This window comes from Manduca sexta, chromosome 16 (assembly GCF_014839805.1).
Source record: "Manduca sexta isolate Smith_Timp_Sample1 chromosome 16, JHU_Msex_v1.0, whole genome shotgun sequence".
Taxonomy (NCBI): domain Eukaryota; kingdom Metazoa; phylum Arthropoda; class Insecta; order Lepidoptera; family Sphingidae; genus Manduca; species Manduca sexta.
Genome location: NC_051130.1, coordinates 1303255 through 1319473, shown reverse-complemented (window position 1 = coordinate 1319473; position 16219 = coordinate 1303255). Strand labels below are relative to the sequence as shown.

The 16219-nt window shown below is 33.7% G+C and overlaps 1 protein-coding gene across 1 annotated transcript in view; it reads left to right on the top strand.

Moving 5' to 3' along the window:
• LOC115444107 (zwei Ig domain protein zig-8-like) overlaps positions 1-12835 on the top strand; it is a 124326-nt gene extending 111491 nt beyond the window's left edge. Inside the window, exons 7-8 of the mRNA XM_030169757.2 lie at positions 2936-3104; positions 5931-12835. Of these exons, the coding sequence (XP_030025617.2) occupies positions 2936-3104; positions 5931-6061 (300 nt within the window). The 3' untranslated portion in view covers positions 6062-12835. The remainder of the gene's footprint in view (positions 1-2935; positions 3105-5930) is intronic.
• Positions 12836-16219: the final 3384 nt, after the last annotated feature.

The window sequence follows — 16219 nt, the reverse complement described above, 5'->3', positions numbered from 1 at the left end:
GAGACGAATGTCCGCAGGTTCAAATCTGAAGGGCACACACCTCTGACTTTTCTTAAAATATTGTGTGTGTATGCTTTGTGAATTATCGCTTGCTTTACCTGAGAAGTTCTTCTATAGGGATTTCGAGGGTGTGTGAAGTCTGCCAATCCGCACTAGGCCAGCATGGTGGACTAAGGCCTAATCCCTCTCAGTAGTAGAGGCCCGTGCCCAACACTGGGACTGTAAATAATACGGGGCTAATAATAACATTATTTTATTATTAATGGTCGGACTGGTGCCAGGGTCAGTATTATTTAAATGTTAGTACATTAATACTTGAATACAATTTGACTAAAACGAACTCAATCGTTAGCAATCTCATTTAAAAGTTGCAATATATGTTGGCTATAAAAATCGAAACTGGGGAAATGTTTTCGTTGTAATGGACCGCTTTGGACCCCAGGGTCCGACGATTTAGCAAAGTCCTTTATCAACGAACTGTCATTCTGTTCCATGTCTCGTTATTTTTAATACTGATATTTATTTTACCATTACAAATTCCTGATGTTCAGTTAATGGACAGGGCGCCATTTGCGTGTTTATTAAACTAGCATTGTTCGCGGTTTTGCCTTGTATTTGTATGAAAATATTTATATGGTTTAGATTATTTGGGTTAGTGTGGGTATTTATTAGCTACTAAAATAATTTTAATATTTAATTAATAATAAAGTAAATTAAGAGATTCCCAATTGAAGTAATATTTAAACTGCCTCGGTAGCATAGTTGTACTGCATGCGCGGTCCGGCCGTTCTGAGGTCGTGTGTTCGAATCCAAGGTCGAAATCCTAATGAAACTTGCTATTATTAAAGGTTTTATTAAAACAATAGTTTCAAAGATTAAAACCAAGGAAAGAACTATCTCTTACTTTTAATAATATAGATTACTCCTATACTGCCATGCTAAGATCAAAAGCGGTATCTCAAAAATAAACAAAATCTTGATTTTTATTTCGTCAGATAGCTTAAAGAAATACCCATCCAATGTACTTACCTAAATAACGGTATCATGCATAGAACTTCTTAAAAAAATCTTAACAGTTTCTCTATCTCTATTTTACATATAAAACTATAAAATTATATTTACAAAACTTCGATTATCTTGAAATAAGGTTTCCCTGACATACCGCTTCTGCTCTTAGCAACGCAGTATAGAGATTCCAAAATTTTAAGTATTACGTAACGCAATTTTTGAAGATTTTTGACCCCCCACCCCACCATGTAACGCGCCGTAACGTTTTCCTGTACGAGCCGCCCCCTCTCAAAAAGTTATGTAACTCTAAATTTTTTTTTGCAAAGTACCGGAAAATCGCTAAAATACCTTTATGTTTTTATAACAAAAAAATCAATGTTACGTAACACTTTATACGAACCCCCTCCCGCGCTTGTAACGCATCGTAACGTTTTACAAGACGCCCCTCCCCTCCAAATTGCGTTACGTAATACTTGAACGGCCCCTAAGACCGTAATAATAATATCAGCCCTGTATTATATACTTGCCCACTGCTGAGCACGGGCCTCCTCTACTACTGAGAGGGATTAGGCCTTAGTCCACCACGCTGGCCTAGTGCGGATTGGTAGACTTCACACACCTTCGAAATTCCTATAGAGAACTTCTCAGATGTGCAGGTTTCCTCAGATGTTTTCCTTCACCGGTAAAGCGAACGATAAATTCAAAAAAAGAATACACACATGATTTTTTAGAAAAGTCAGAGGTGTGTGCCCTTGGGATTTGAACCTGCGGACATTCGTCTTGGCAGTCCGTTCCACACCCAACTAGGCTATTGCCGCTTAAGACAGTAAACGTTTCGAAAATATAAATAATAAGTTAAGAGCTCACTGCCCTGAAGCGGCTTGGGCCGGGTTTACACTCAACCATGCCGAAATTAAATTAACAGATTACTGCAGATTAAGAACGTAGCGAGATTAGAGATTTGTTATTGGCGGCTTTGAATATTTGAATTAAATATTTGATGTTTCATAATAGTTAATGACTTACAATTCAGTTTACTTGATAGAATATTCATAAGCCTAAAGTATAATTATATATAGCCTAGATTATAAGAATATGCATATTTGAGTTAGTGTTAGGTCTAGAAAACAAAAGCTGGAGTCAAAGGTAGTAGCTTAGAAGTAATGTGTTGCTAGAATAGGACATACATTAAAATATAACTATTTGACGGATTTTATCATGGTTTTTTATATTATAATTTTCTCCCAACGTTTCGAAGACTTTGCAGCTTCCGTGGTCACGTGCGGTTTTATTTTAATGTTTAACATTAGCCTAAATATAAGAAATCATTATAATATATAATTCAAATTATGACCAAACACGCGAGTATAAATAATAATTCAGTGCATGGTGTAACCAGTAAGACCATTGACGGATATTCTATAGACACGAACGTCCATATAAACTATTTGTAAATCTGAACTAAAATGGTTACCATAATATCACTGTTATAAGCTATAGATTCACTTAAACAATAAATAATTTTACTTATTTGACTTATATTTTTATTCAAATCCAGGTTTACACTCAGACTCGAGTTCTTATATCATGAGCGCCACTGCATACAAAACCAGAAGCTGCCAATATTGACCATACTAAAGTTAGTTTGAATGGATTGCAGTTTAATTCAGTTGAACACAATGAATGTTCGGAACGCCAAATCTAGTACTTAGTACATATATATATATCGATGAGTAACACATTGTTTAAATAAATTACAGAAAACGATTTCTATTAGTTTACGTACCGACAATGGAGGATCCAAATAGTAACTGATTTGTAAAAACCGACTCAAAGCTAGATCTGAAAAACGAATAAAGCATTTTCTGATCCTCCACACAAGCCGGTAGATCCCACGTGCAAGTGACTAACAAACATACCTCTCCAGGAGATAAATTACGACTCGCCGCGCGGCGGGGTGTCCGTGATCACAGAGAAGGGGGAGACAACCACCTCCCACCTCTTGGTGCAGAAGGCACGGATGGCAGACTCCGGGCGGTACACCTGCGCACCGGCTAACGCCAACCCTATCTCGGTGCAGGTCCACGTGCTGAGTGGTAAGTGCTTATTGACTGTTGCTCGCGGCTTCACTGGATTATTTCCCACCAGAGTATCTCTAAATCACTGTAGCGATCCATAGAACAATATTACTTCAGCGCCATCAACTCATAGGTATAAAATAAAATTTTAAATTTAGCTCTATAACATAGGAGCAAATTACCGAGATAAAACATTTTTATGTGTTATCTAAGACATAATCTGCTTGAGTTTCCTTCCTCATCCCTCAGAATCCATGAATCCATGTAGCGATCTTTAGAACAATAAATATTTACGCAAGCGCCATCAATTAAAAAAAAATCTAATTTAAAATTGAAATATGTTCCACGGGAGCACGATAAAAATTACAGTATAAGTTAATCCATGTCATAGTCTATATGTGTGCCAAAAATTCCATCAAAATCCGTTCAGGGGTGTTTGCGTTTACTTCTTACAAATATTCAAATATTTTCATATATATTTATTTACCTTTATAATATTAGTAAGAAGTAAGATTAAATATAATAAGAATAGGTGCAAGCCTATTTACCAACGCACCAAAACTTTGAATCACGAAGCGCTACGTAAACATGGTATAGCACTATGATCATTACCTTCTTCTTCTCTTATATCTTGCAATGTTGAGTAATAATGAGAGATACAAAACAAAAAGAGACTATAAAATCAGATCGTTATAAAAACGATCATTACCTTATAAACATTAGATTTTAAGGCCCATAATGCTAGTCACGCATAATATTCTTGAAGCCGGAATAGAAGTACATTCACATTGTTAGACGATAGAAATAGATGTCGAGTTGGCACCCACTAGCCGAAATCTCGTTCGAGACACTTACTACAAAGTAACCCATTCTAATTTGGATAATAATAAATAAAAGTACAAGTCAATTTATAAATTTAATTTTCTGGTGGATATATTTCATATCCGCTTGGATAGCCACCGTACACAAAGTGTTAAAACCACCCATAGTAGTTCATGTAAGTGAGATCTGCCTGTGTATATCCGATTCCATCAGGCCGGCATAATAGGGTACCGGACTCATTTTTGTTCATTACTATTAGGGACCGGCCTATGCTTGATTTTGTACATTATTCTATATGTAATGTTTAATAATACGAAAAAGAAGCACCGCTGCGAAAACTGCATAAAAATTGGTTAAAAAATGAGCGAGCAATTCATATTTAAAATATTGTCATGTACAGAAGTGGGCGCGATGTGGGGATATCGCTTCATCTCTTTCTTTAGCACGCGTCGTAATTCCCGATGACGTCACATGTGCGTATTTCGTCTCTTTTCTGTTTCTTGTAAATTACCCTTTCCACCGAAATTCAAAGACTTATAACTTGTTGATTTTTTACCGGATTTTAATAATTCTTTCAGTGTTATAATTTATATTATGTAAATATTTTATAATAGTAAAGAACAAAAATGAGTCCGGTACCCTATTTATTTACCATTAGGTGCAGTGGATACACGTTACCAAGCACGTATAAAAAAACCATCGTAGTCATAATCATCGTTGTTTGTACAAATATGTCAACTGACCTCCCAACTAAACAAATTCTAGCTTATTCATGACCTTGGCAGGCTTTCAAGATCAGGCCAACAACCTCCGCCTATAATTACCAAATCCAACACTAAAATATGTGTATTATTTTGATCAAACGTATATCCATGTTCCATTAATTATGTAACGTTAATACCGGAGTGTGAGCTACTAATTATCTCATTAATTTGTATCCGAAATATATAGGAACGGATTTTGCGTCGCCAAAAGCGAGGCGTATAAATAAGTAGCTTTGATTGTGTACTCGTTAAATTATTCTCAAAACTAGTTTTTGATGGCGACTTTGATCGCGTGAAAGTGATAAAATTCACGATATACAAGGTTATTTTTACGTTGCGTTACTAAATAAAACCACCTATTTATCTAAGTACTTGAAAATACTTAACACTTTACAATAAGTTACTTGAGCCGTAGACTAAAAAGTGTAAATTTCGAACAAAATAAATATTAACCAAAAGTAATTTTAATATTCCGCGCCCTAATGCCATTACTACAGCATCATAGTTTCAGACAGAAATACACTCACACAAACACCATATTCGAATTAAACAACAAAATGATCAAAATATCAGAAAACTAAAACCAGGATTTTTGGTGAAAATATACGTTATTAATGGATGATTTTTGGCACAATGTCAGCAAAGATGAAGACGAGTATGTGGTTTCATTTAGTAACGCAATGTCAAAATGAATCTGTATATTTTCCCGGGATATATAAGTTATCCAGCCTCCAATCAGATATTCAAAAATGTACATCGAATATCTTTCTCACTTCAATGTTTCATATTGGATGTTCATTCGCATCAAAAAACCTACATTCAGATAAAGTATTCATTTCCGTAAGATATGAACAGCGAATGCACAGATGTTTAGCAGTGTTTTTATCTTGGAAATATGAACATGATAGCAATACATTAAATGTATTTTTAATAATATTTAACTTACTTTTGCACAATTATTTAAGTGTTCAACTCTTGCGTTTCCATTTGTTTAAAGTTTTATTATTGTTGACAAATGCGCGCACAAGCGTGCTTCGTCATTTCTTTATGAATGGAACATAGACGTACAAATATCTTGATAGTACAAAAACCTGAAAAATATTTTTTATTTAATATATTAAGTTATGTCAAAACTCAAAACAAACATTGTTTATGATATTACCTATCTAGTTCTGCAAGGTTGCTGTTGTTTTTCAAATAACCCTGTATAGACATTTTGCTTACTCATTGACAGATACTGACTATGTTCTTTCTCTAGGAGAACACCCAGCCGCGATGCAGCATGGAGGCCAGCTTCGCATTCAGTACCCGATCTCCGCTGCCATGCTCAGCATCATCGTGACCCTCATGGGCTGCTACTACAAACAAGACATCCGTGACATATTATAATATACGTAAACGTACGCTATAAATTCTAGAATAATCTAGGATATTTCGTTGGAGTCCAGGTCGTTTCACTGGGTTTTTGTGTGTTAATGTGATCGCGCGTGGTGACTACACAATGTTTTTGGGTAGGTAATTGCCACGGGTATGATTTTGATGTCCTTAAGGATATACACAAGTTTTTTGGTTTAAGATTTCACGTGGAAGATATGGTGTAAAGGTATTAAAGAATATTGGAGCAAATAGAGCGGGAATATAGCTACAGGTAAGCTACAAAAATTGGAAATAGATGTACCTATGATGTCTAAGCGCAAAATTGCCAATAATCATATTAAATTCTTTATTTCGATCTACACCATACAGTACTGGTAATAATATAAAGAATAAAAACTACTATTTCATGATCATAAATGAATAAAAATATCTCTTAAACCATTAATCAAAATGCACTGTTTCTCGTAATTAAAACACTTTGTTTTCAAAAGCAAATATATTTTTATTGAAATTATAGGGAAAGCAAGACATTACACATTTCATAACAAATATCTTGCAATTTATTTCATTATTTTGTTTTCCAAGCTTCATTATAATTTATTTTTTGGCTAAAAGGTTGGTAAACCTACTTCACCATTAACAACTGTTCTTTCGTACTGTTGACTCTTCTTACCTAAGGTAAATATTCATGGAAAAATGCATTTATATATAAAAATAACACGTTTGAAAATAAACACGATGCGCATCATGTTGCGCATCAAAAACCAAGTGAATGAGATAATTATTATTTCATAGAAAAAATATATAAAATCGGCTGTCAACACTTTATACCAGAGTGAATTATTTATTAGAAGCATATGTACACGTTTATTTTGTAACAGCGTCTCAAATAACATCAAAATGTCATAAATTAAGACAAGCAATCATAAATTTTACTGAAGTAAACATTGAACAGATTCTAATATTTTTTCGAGGCTGAAGACAACAAAACAACCATTATGAATAAATAAGTATTTTTACGTTAATTATTTTGTACTATCGTTGTGAAAATTAGCTTGAAAAATATTACTTATTGATATATAAGTTATTTGACAAATAATATTTATACGATCATTTCTATGGTTAAGAAAGAACGATACTCTTAGAGTTTTTGAAATCAAATACTTCATTAAAGAAGAATTGAATAAGGAAAACTGAGATTTTAACACAGAAAGTAATTTTTAATTATTTTTTTGGTTAATATTTTTATTTGAAAGAATTCGAACCCAAAATTAACAAGAATTGTGTAGCGCTCTTACAAAATAATGGCTCGATCACATACGAGTGCAGGTTTAGATATTAGAAGGGCCATAAACAAAAATATGTGTAGACCAGTGGCGAGGATTGATACGTTTCAAAAGGTAACCCGAGGCAAAAAACAATCCCAGCCAATTAGACAGAAAATAAAAATTCAGACAAATGTAAATAAACCTAAAAGTGAAGCCGCTAGGAATCAGGTTGTAAGGACGCTTCGCCCTTGGTGTAGACGATCTTAAAGAAAGCGATAGTGCAAAACGTTAGTAGTTATATTTTTTCCTTTCTGAATGAAAACGCACCTACGTAGACCTATAGGTGAGTATAAGTAATTTATTATTACTTTTTGCTAGCGGCTTCGCCCTTGTGGAATCCGGCTTCAAACCAATATCTTGTAAAAATGTCTGTCATTTCGCTCCAAATCTTAACGAAATTGGTTCAGTGGTTTAATCTTGAAAGTGTAAGTTATTTTCGCAATTATATTACGTATAGTATGGATTTGTCGAGTTCCATTTACTGAATACGTGACGTTAAATAAAGCCGTTAATTTTAAACACGCAAATTACTGCCTTTGACTTTGAATTGCCTTCGGGTATTTCGCCTATCCTTTTGGCTACTCGTCGTCCCTTTGCATACAAATATCACTGGAGCTCTGGTCTTGGTAGTTGTTACTGTCTAAAATCGAGATGTTCCCGTCGCCTTTCATCTGTACAGTCATAGTTTGTGATTCATTCTATTAGTATGCCATAAGCAAAACTAAAAATCTGGAAAGCAATCTTTATTTGTCTTATACAAATAGTATAATCGGATGTTATTCCCAAAAAATAGCATTTATTTTGTTAATGTGTATTAAGATTAGAAAATATATTTCCTTAGTCGCCACAATTTTAATACAAAGTTAATTGATTCAAAACTAAATTGCGGCTTCACTTTCACTAGCAAATCCAAATAATTATGAAAATAAAAGATTACACGATATCAACGATATTAAACAAGATAACGAACAAAACGAATAAATTGCGGAAATGACTACACATATAGATGAAACAGTTTGTCATATTACCAAGAAGAGAATGAAAGGTAAATTATCTATTAGTTGGAAATATTTGGAGGAAACAATTTGTGGAAGAAATACGAGGAAACGATAATCATATTTCGACGAAGATATATTTTATATGTATCATTGACATTAAAAACGTTACTCTTTGTAAATCAAAATTATTGTAAACTTGCTTTTGCTCGCGGTTTCGCCCGCGTCAGTTTTTCGAGATAAAAGTCCCGCTATAAATTTTCCTGGGGTAAAAAGAAGCCTATATCCTTCCTAGGATACCAAATTAACTCCATACCACATTTCATCGCAATGGATACAGCCGTTAAATCTCAACGGACGGACGGATTCACTGTGGCATTTATAAGTATGGATTCGTAGTGTATCGAAAACCTAAAGTACCTATCCGTTTAATTTCCATATTGTATTAATAAGTTTCAATACGTGATAGCTTTGTCTATTTGTATCGTCACAGCAGCAATTCAAGCTAAAGTAAACACGTCTTTATATGTATACATATAAGGGATAAAGCCTCTAGCAACAGAAACACCACAAGAGCTACTAATAATTTACCCTATGAAATGTAATTCAAGTCCTTTGATGTCTGGTCGTCTATTTAGTAATACCTTCTAATTCGGACTCAAAGTTTGTTTTACACTGTCACTTCATGGCAGAAATAATGTTGTTGTCGGGAACGCCCTTCTAATCTTATTCTGAGCCTATCTATAAGTCTCTCAATGATACATAGCAGCCAAATACACACTTATTTAACTGTTTGAGAAGTATCGTCAGCGTGAATGTATTATAATTAATGCTACGGCCAGTAAGGTTTATATTAATACATTTTAGAGCAAAGAATAAGACACAATAATCGTCGAAAATCTTAATTTAAATTACCCTGATACATCGTAAATATGCTTCACGATTAATGGAATAATTGACGTCATTAGGCGTTAGTGTCTCCAGCATAATAAGCGCTTTCAATGTTACTGTCTAGTGCCTAATTACTCCAAGAAGATTGAGTAATAGCAGCACTCCATCAATTAAGGTCTTGAAAACTCAAGATATCTTTTCGAGTTGCCTCCATTTTGTTTACGAAGTCCTCGTTTACGACCCGCTAAGTGCATTATATCCCGTCCATCTTAATAATTGTATACAGACTACGGAAACTGAATTACTGGAGAATATGCATTTAGCTTCGTCTTCAGTATTCGTTTTAATAAAATATACATTCAAATTTTCCTTTTCTGTGGTAGATAGAAGTATACCACATTTCGCCAGTTTTATTGACACATGTGTTTGAGGAAGAATCTATTGCTAATTATTAGGCATATTTCCCAAGTCTATGGCAATTTTAAACAAAATTCAATCGTTTTTGGATTTCCCTGTTCAGCATCTTTTTACCAGACTGACTGACTGTTGACTCCGGAAACGAATCCGAGAACCAGGCATTCAATCACATTATAACTACGTCACCGTCGTCTTTAATTACCTTTTCTTAACATTCCCTATTATTCAATCCCCTCGTTTAAGACTTCAAAGCTCAAAGTAACATTGGCAGCACTTTGCAAGCAATAACTCAAGCGGCCCTTCGCAATTCTTATCCAATTTTTCCCGAAAATTATCTATTGTATTAACATTTCTCCGGCGTGTGACAGGATCGTTTTCCGGCCCAATTTCCCCATTTTTCTCTGCTTCCACATCTTCATTCCAAATCTCGGTAAAGATATCTTCATTTGGATCTATTCCAAATGGCACATCTTGTGATTTTAATTGTTTCTTTTCAAATAAAATGCTATCAAATAGGAAGAAATAAAACGTTAAAGATCTCTGTAGTATCGCACTTTTATGTGTCAATAGACATTGTTTATAAAATAATTATTGGCATTATGAGACTTAATATCTTAAGATTTAAAGCGAACGGCTTTGTATTGATGTTCTGTAATATAACCGTTAATGAAAGTGTTCATTTTTATCAGGCGATAGGCTCATCTCACATTCTAATTGTATACAAATATTTTACTTTGATATGAAAACTCTGGAAATAAATATTTAAGAAGAAAGTGGCTCGAAACGTCTGCTACGACCTAGATAAATCATTGAAATTGTTATTACAATGGTCATTCCATAAATCAAAACTAAGAAATACGTGGTTGATATTGTATTTAGTTTCTATTGAACTTATTATATAAAAAAAAAAAAACAAATTTAAAATTCCACCACACCAGCCAAACAAAGTCTTCACCCACAAAGTCATCTTTTAATAAAGCCTTAATACTTTCAACTGAAGCACCGCAAACACGAGCCTCTTATATATAATGAATTTGTAGCAAAAACTCCAAGTGTGCATAATACATGAGCGGTAATTTTTCACGAAGGCCTTTTTACGTTATTTTTATGTTTTTTATACAAACAAATGATGACATGAGCAAGTACCCTGGTGGGACGTGACTTCAAGAAAGTAGAACACATAACTTTAAATTAAAATCTATATAATAAGAACTTCCTAAGAGTTGTAGCCAGTGTAACTACTGGCTTAACATCTCATGTCTCAGGATGGTGAGGGCAGCGAAATACTAGATAATATTTTGTAATCCAAAGTGTTGGATGGTGTTTCTACTGTTTATGGGCGGTCGTCTCGCTTATCATCAGGCGAACGGCAAGCTCGTCTCGTCATGCAAAGCAATAAAAGAAATTATTACGTCCCAAATAACATCATTGGCTACAAACTCTCTACTATCTTCACTCACTTCACTTCACAAGAGAAATAGATAATAATATCTACTGGCTGTATAATACGAAAGACAACCTACCTTGTATTCAGCCGAATTATATATTTTGGTTTGGCTTATTCAGTTAAAGCTGAGATTGGTTTCGAGGCATTTCCTCCTATATGAATCATGCAAACAATTTATAATTTATTGTTAACGAAAAATGATTATAATCATATTTTTCCTACCATACGTCTGAGCTTAAGGTTAAGGAAGCAAGAATGATTGTCTTAGACCATTGATTTCCAAAGTGGTCCAAGTAGACCCCCAGGGGCCCATGGGAGACTGCACGAAAGTGTATGTTGGCGTGATAAAAAAATAAGGCCCCACAATTCGTAAGCGGCCCACGAAAATTGTCTGGTTTGATAGTAAAGTACTAAAATATTGGCTTGACTTCACCTATCAATGTTGACAGATAATGATAGGGGGCGTAAGAGGCACGGTTACCCCAACATAACTGTTCGGCCGCCCTCCATGATGGCTGGCCTGTTGTAATGCACGCTCTCGCGAAACAAAAAAAGGGTCCACCAGAACCAGTACAATTTTCAAAGGGGTCTATAAGAAAAAAGTTAGGGATCCTCTGTTTTAGATTATAGATTACGATTTGACGTTCAGAAAGATGGCATAGTCCCACTACAAAGTCACTAAACACAGCCCACACTGCCCTTGACAGTATAAATACAGCAATATACAATTGTTATAGATTTTGTCTAACCTAACTCCTTGAGATGCCATTGTCGATTTATTATTTGAAAAAGCTAGTCATAATTCACTATGTCCAAGAAAGATTTATTTATTGTCTTGTTGTGGAATATCAAATACAGAACAATTTGTTTCAAGGATTTACATTGTAAACAAGTTATGAGGCTAAAAGTCAAAATTTCTTGTTCTTGATGTTTTGAGACAATAAAAATATTGATCAAAGACGAATACCTACTATTCAGGTTACTTTTTAAATCCAAATAGACATCCAGTACTATTTTAAAATCGTCCATTTATTGATAAAAAAGAAATTCCATCAATCGATACAAAGCATCGATACAGATTCTTAAATTTATCTTGAAATTTATTAAAACATGGACTATTTCTACAATACTACAATATTGGAAATATGGTCTAAAAAGCATTTGAAAGACAATGTAATATAGGAACGGAAGATTGCTTACCGATAAAAAACTTTTTGATATAATAATAATATAAACCAAATTATACATTTGTACATATAAAGATAGTTGAGCTGTATTCATAATTATATGGCATTTAAAAGATAATTCAGACATGTAATAGCATAATGTATTTAAAATTTAAAATGTTAATACTTATAAAGTATAATAAATTTAATCTGTGACAGCCGCCATCTTGGAATCTGACATTTAAATCGTTTCTTTGTACGACGCGACACTTAGATTCAGTCACATTATTTCTTATCAGATCTCAATCTAGTTTAGATAGGTAGACAGTTATAGAAAAATAGCGCGTCCTACAAAAAAAATATTAATGTCAAGATACCGGAATAAGTCAAGATGCGATGGTAACTTATTGTGAAAATATATGTATTTTTTTGTTAATTTAAGATTAGTTTGATATTGGATACGGTTGTGTAAATATATAAGAATGTAATAGTGTTAACTAAGAAATCTTTATTGACCGTCGAAATAAAATAAATTAAAGTTCTTCAGTTGTTTTATTTGAAATAATTTGCACAAAGATTGGTGGGAATTCGGTTTGAGAAAAGATGTGATGTGGATTTTGGGGATCAAGCTTACTTTGTATGAAACTTCATTTCAATCAATACAGTAAACGGTGCGTGTTATAACTAATGGAACAGTGGTAGGGGCGAGCACATGTATGTACATGCAGATTGGACGACAGCGTATAGTGGCCCCATGAGACATTTAAGCCAATAGACAAGTATCGATCAAGGAACCGTGAAACCTCAGCGTAAACCATGTCAAACTGACTGATATACACTAATTAGCTATACCTAACAGAAGAGAAGGACAAAGTTATTTCCGCATATTCAATATTAGCGTGGATGTAAATTTATTTTATAAGACCACTGTTCTGAAATTGTACAAAACCCTCAAGAACACAGCAAAAAATACAGCAATTATATCATCTGCGAATTAAAAAGACATTTAGTTCCACAGATGCGGCTAACGATGCATCACTGAGTTATGATTTTATTAATAAAAAGTTTGTTCAACTGTTTAAATTTGGAATTTAATTTAAACGTTCAACCTTTTTTGTAGAAATGAAGGGCGGGAAAAAATATTTTTGCTTCGCTGTTTTATAATATGCTTAGATCACAGTTGGGTTCCGCTGTGTTATAAGTAGATGCCTAGGATGATAAATGAGCTATTTTACTCAAAGTTTAATGACTCGTGGTATCATTCGCGAAGCTAGGCGATGCAATGTAATTTGTTTGATTCACCCGTTCATGATGAATTTAAGCGCCATTAGCTATGTAAAAGTTGATATTATTTATATGTATGTAAAGAAAAATATAGTTTTCTCTCATTTCAATATTCCCGCGGATAAAATCTCCATCGTGATAGTTCGACCATAGACCGATGTTACTGTTGATTTTGTAATTCTCTATGAATCATAACTTATGCAGCATCTAGCTGTCAAGAGAAAACAAATTTATTTTGTCATAGAAAAATAATTACTGTAATGGTTATTTTGGAATCGACATTGTAATAATTAACATAGAGGATTAAAAAAACAATAGTAACATCGGTCCATGGTCGAAATATAACGATGGAGATTTAATGCGCAGGAATATTTAAATTATAGAAAAATATATTTTTCTTTACATGTATTTATGCCTCAAAGAAGTAACTTCATCGTATCATCATTCCTTTTTTCTACCATAAAACGAAATTTGAATTCAGTAAGTTTTTTCGTAACTATTACAAGGCAGTAGAGTCTACATTAATCAGACTTTTCCAAATCTAAGGATTTAAGAAAACACAATTTCACGAAACAATGAAAGACCTTAAAATGAGATTAAAAAACAGACGACGAGCGACTTTAAATTAGGTTAAAAGGGTCAAATTAGAGAGGGGTGGATAATGTCTTCATTTGAACGGAGTGATCGTAAAGAATCTAAAATACTTAGTTATAGCTTACTTTAGATAAAGTAGTATACTTTAAAAATCGTCTCGTACTATTTCGGAAGTGCTAGTTTCACCCTGTGGATATAAATGTTTACAGGATGACTTGCCCGCTTATTTTGGGAACTAGCAATCAAACAGAAATTAATCCTCCTAGAATATAATAAACACAACACGAATGCCTGTATCGTTTGATTGTTAACTGACTTCAAAGAAGAACGTTCTTAACTGATACTGTATTTTATTCTTTGCTACCTCAGAATTCAGGCAGTTATTGACCGATTTGAAAAACATTCAAAAAACAATTAGAAAATCGTACAAAATATCGTTGGTGTAGTTGTACTGCAATCGCGGTACGGCAACGCTGGGTCTGGAAATCCTGGGTTCGAATACCGGGTCGAGCAAAATGATATTTAGGTTTTTCTGCTCAGTATCAGCCTGGAGTCTGAATTTGTGCCCGATATCGCGATAGGCTCGCCCCATATCACATCATGGAACGGAATGCGTGATATGTGTGTTTAACAAAATATTTAATATTATATGACACATCCTGAACGATTGGCACAGTTATGCCGGTTCCTAATTGCTTTTCACGACCCGCTTGAAAGATACTTGCCCAATCTGGGAGCCAAACCCAGAACCTCAACCCATCCAATTCACTTCAGTTCCTGTATTAAATCTGATGAGTCCACCATACATCACATAGTTAAAGAAACTTGAAAGTCTGGATAACTCAATAAACGCGTTAAACAGATCTCGGACCTTCGCTAATTGTACACGAGAAGGCACTTTAAACCGACATCCAATTTGTTTGTTTAAGGATCAACCCTAACCGGAACTCCATGCAATACCCACTCATGTCAACAATACATTTAATATTTGAAGAGGATTGGGTCGAATTAAATTCTTTTTAAACATAATCTGATTTTTAGGGTTACGAACTTTAAAAGGAACCCTTATAGGGTAATTTTATCGTCTATTTTTGAATGTCAAGACTTTTAAAACGTTAAGGTATAAAGTTGAAATTTATATCAATTACGGGTCTACGGTCTCTGTCAGTTGTGAAAAAATCAAACTTGTTACTCAAAACGATCAAAGGATATTACCGTTTATGTCACAAGCAAATCAAAACCTATAGAGTACCCCTCTTTTAACTAAAATAATTATAATAATAAAAATTTTTTTTGCACACAATACACCAAAAATATAATTTCAGAAGAAAACATAAAAAGGAACATAAAACAACCTAAAATATATGGCAAAAAATAATGTAATTGGTAAGAAAAAAATTGTGAGGGCACAAAAAAATATTTGATAACTGTAAATATAATATGTATATGCTTTAATAAGAAAAAAATATCATTTTTTTTTGTTTTGGGTTGTTGCTCTAACCCTATCTAGGGATCGAACGGCAAATTTAAGTTTAAATTTAGATACCTCCTACAAGTTTGTACGGAACCCTCAGTGCGCGAATTAAATACGCACCTGTCCGGTTTCTTTCATTTAATTTAATAACCGGCCAAACATTTTGATTGATTCGAGACCGAGATTAACAACACTATTTAGAAATTTGATTCACAAAGATATCAACCAAGAGTTCAGTAACTCATATTTATCAATCAAGCGAGCTGTTTGGTCGTCTTTCATTTGAGTGTAAAAAACCTACAAACAAGTATCGAAATCAACATGTACAGTCAGACATAAAAATATCTGAACAAATTTGAAACTTTAAAACGCTTCCACACTATAACTTCTAACGAAATGTTCTTTTTTCCTTATATAAAATAGAGTTAACCCTTTAAAGTTTATTATAGTGAATAAAAAACATTTCTTAATACGGACACAAAAAATTAAAGGCGATTAGAAATTCTGAATATATTCAGCTACTTTTAAGCCCGTGATAATTGTATCGAACTGAGAAAATCTAAACCTCACTCTT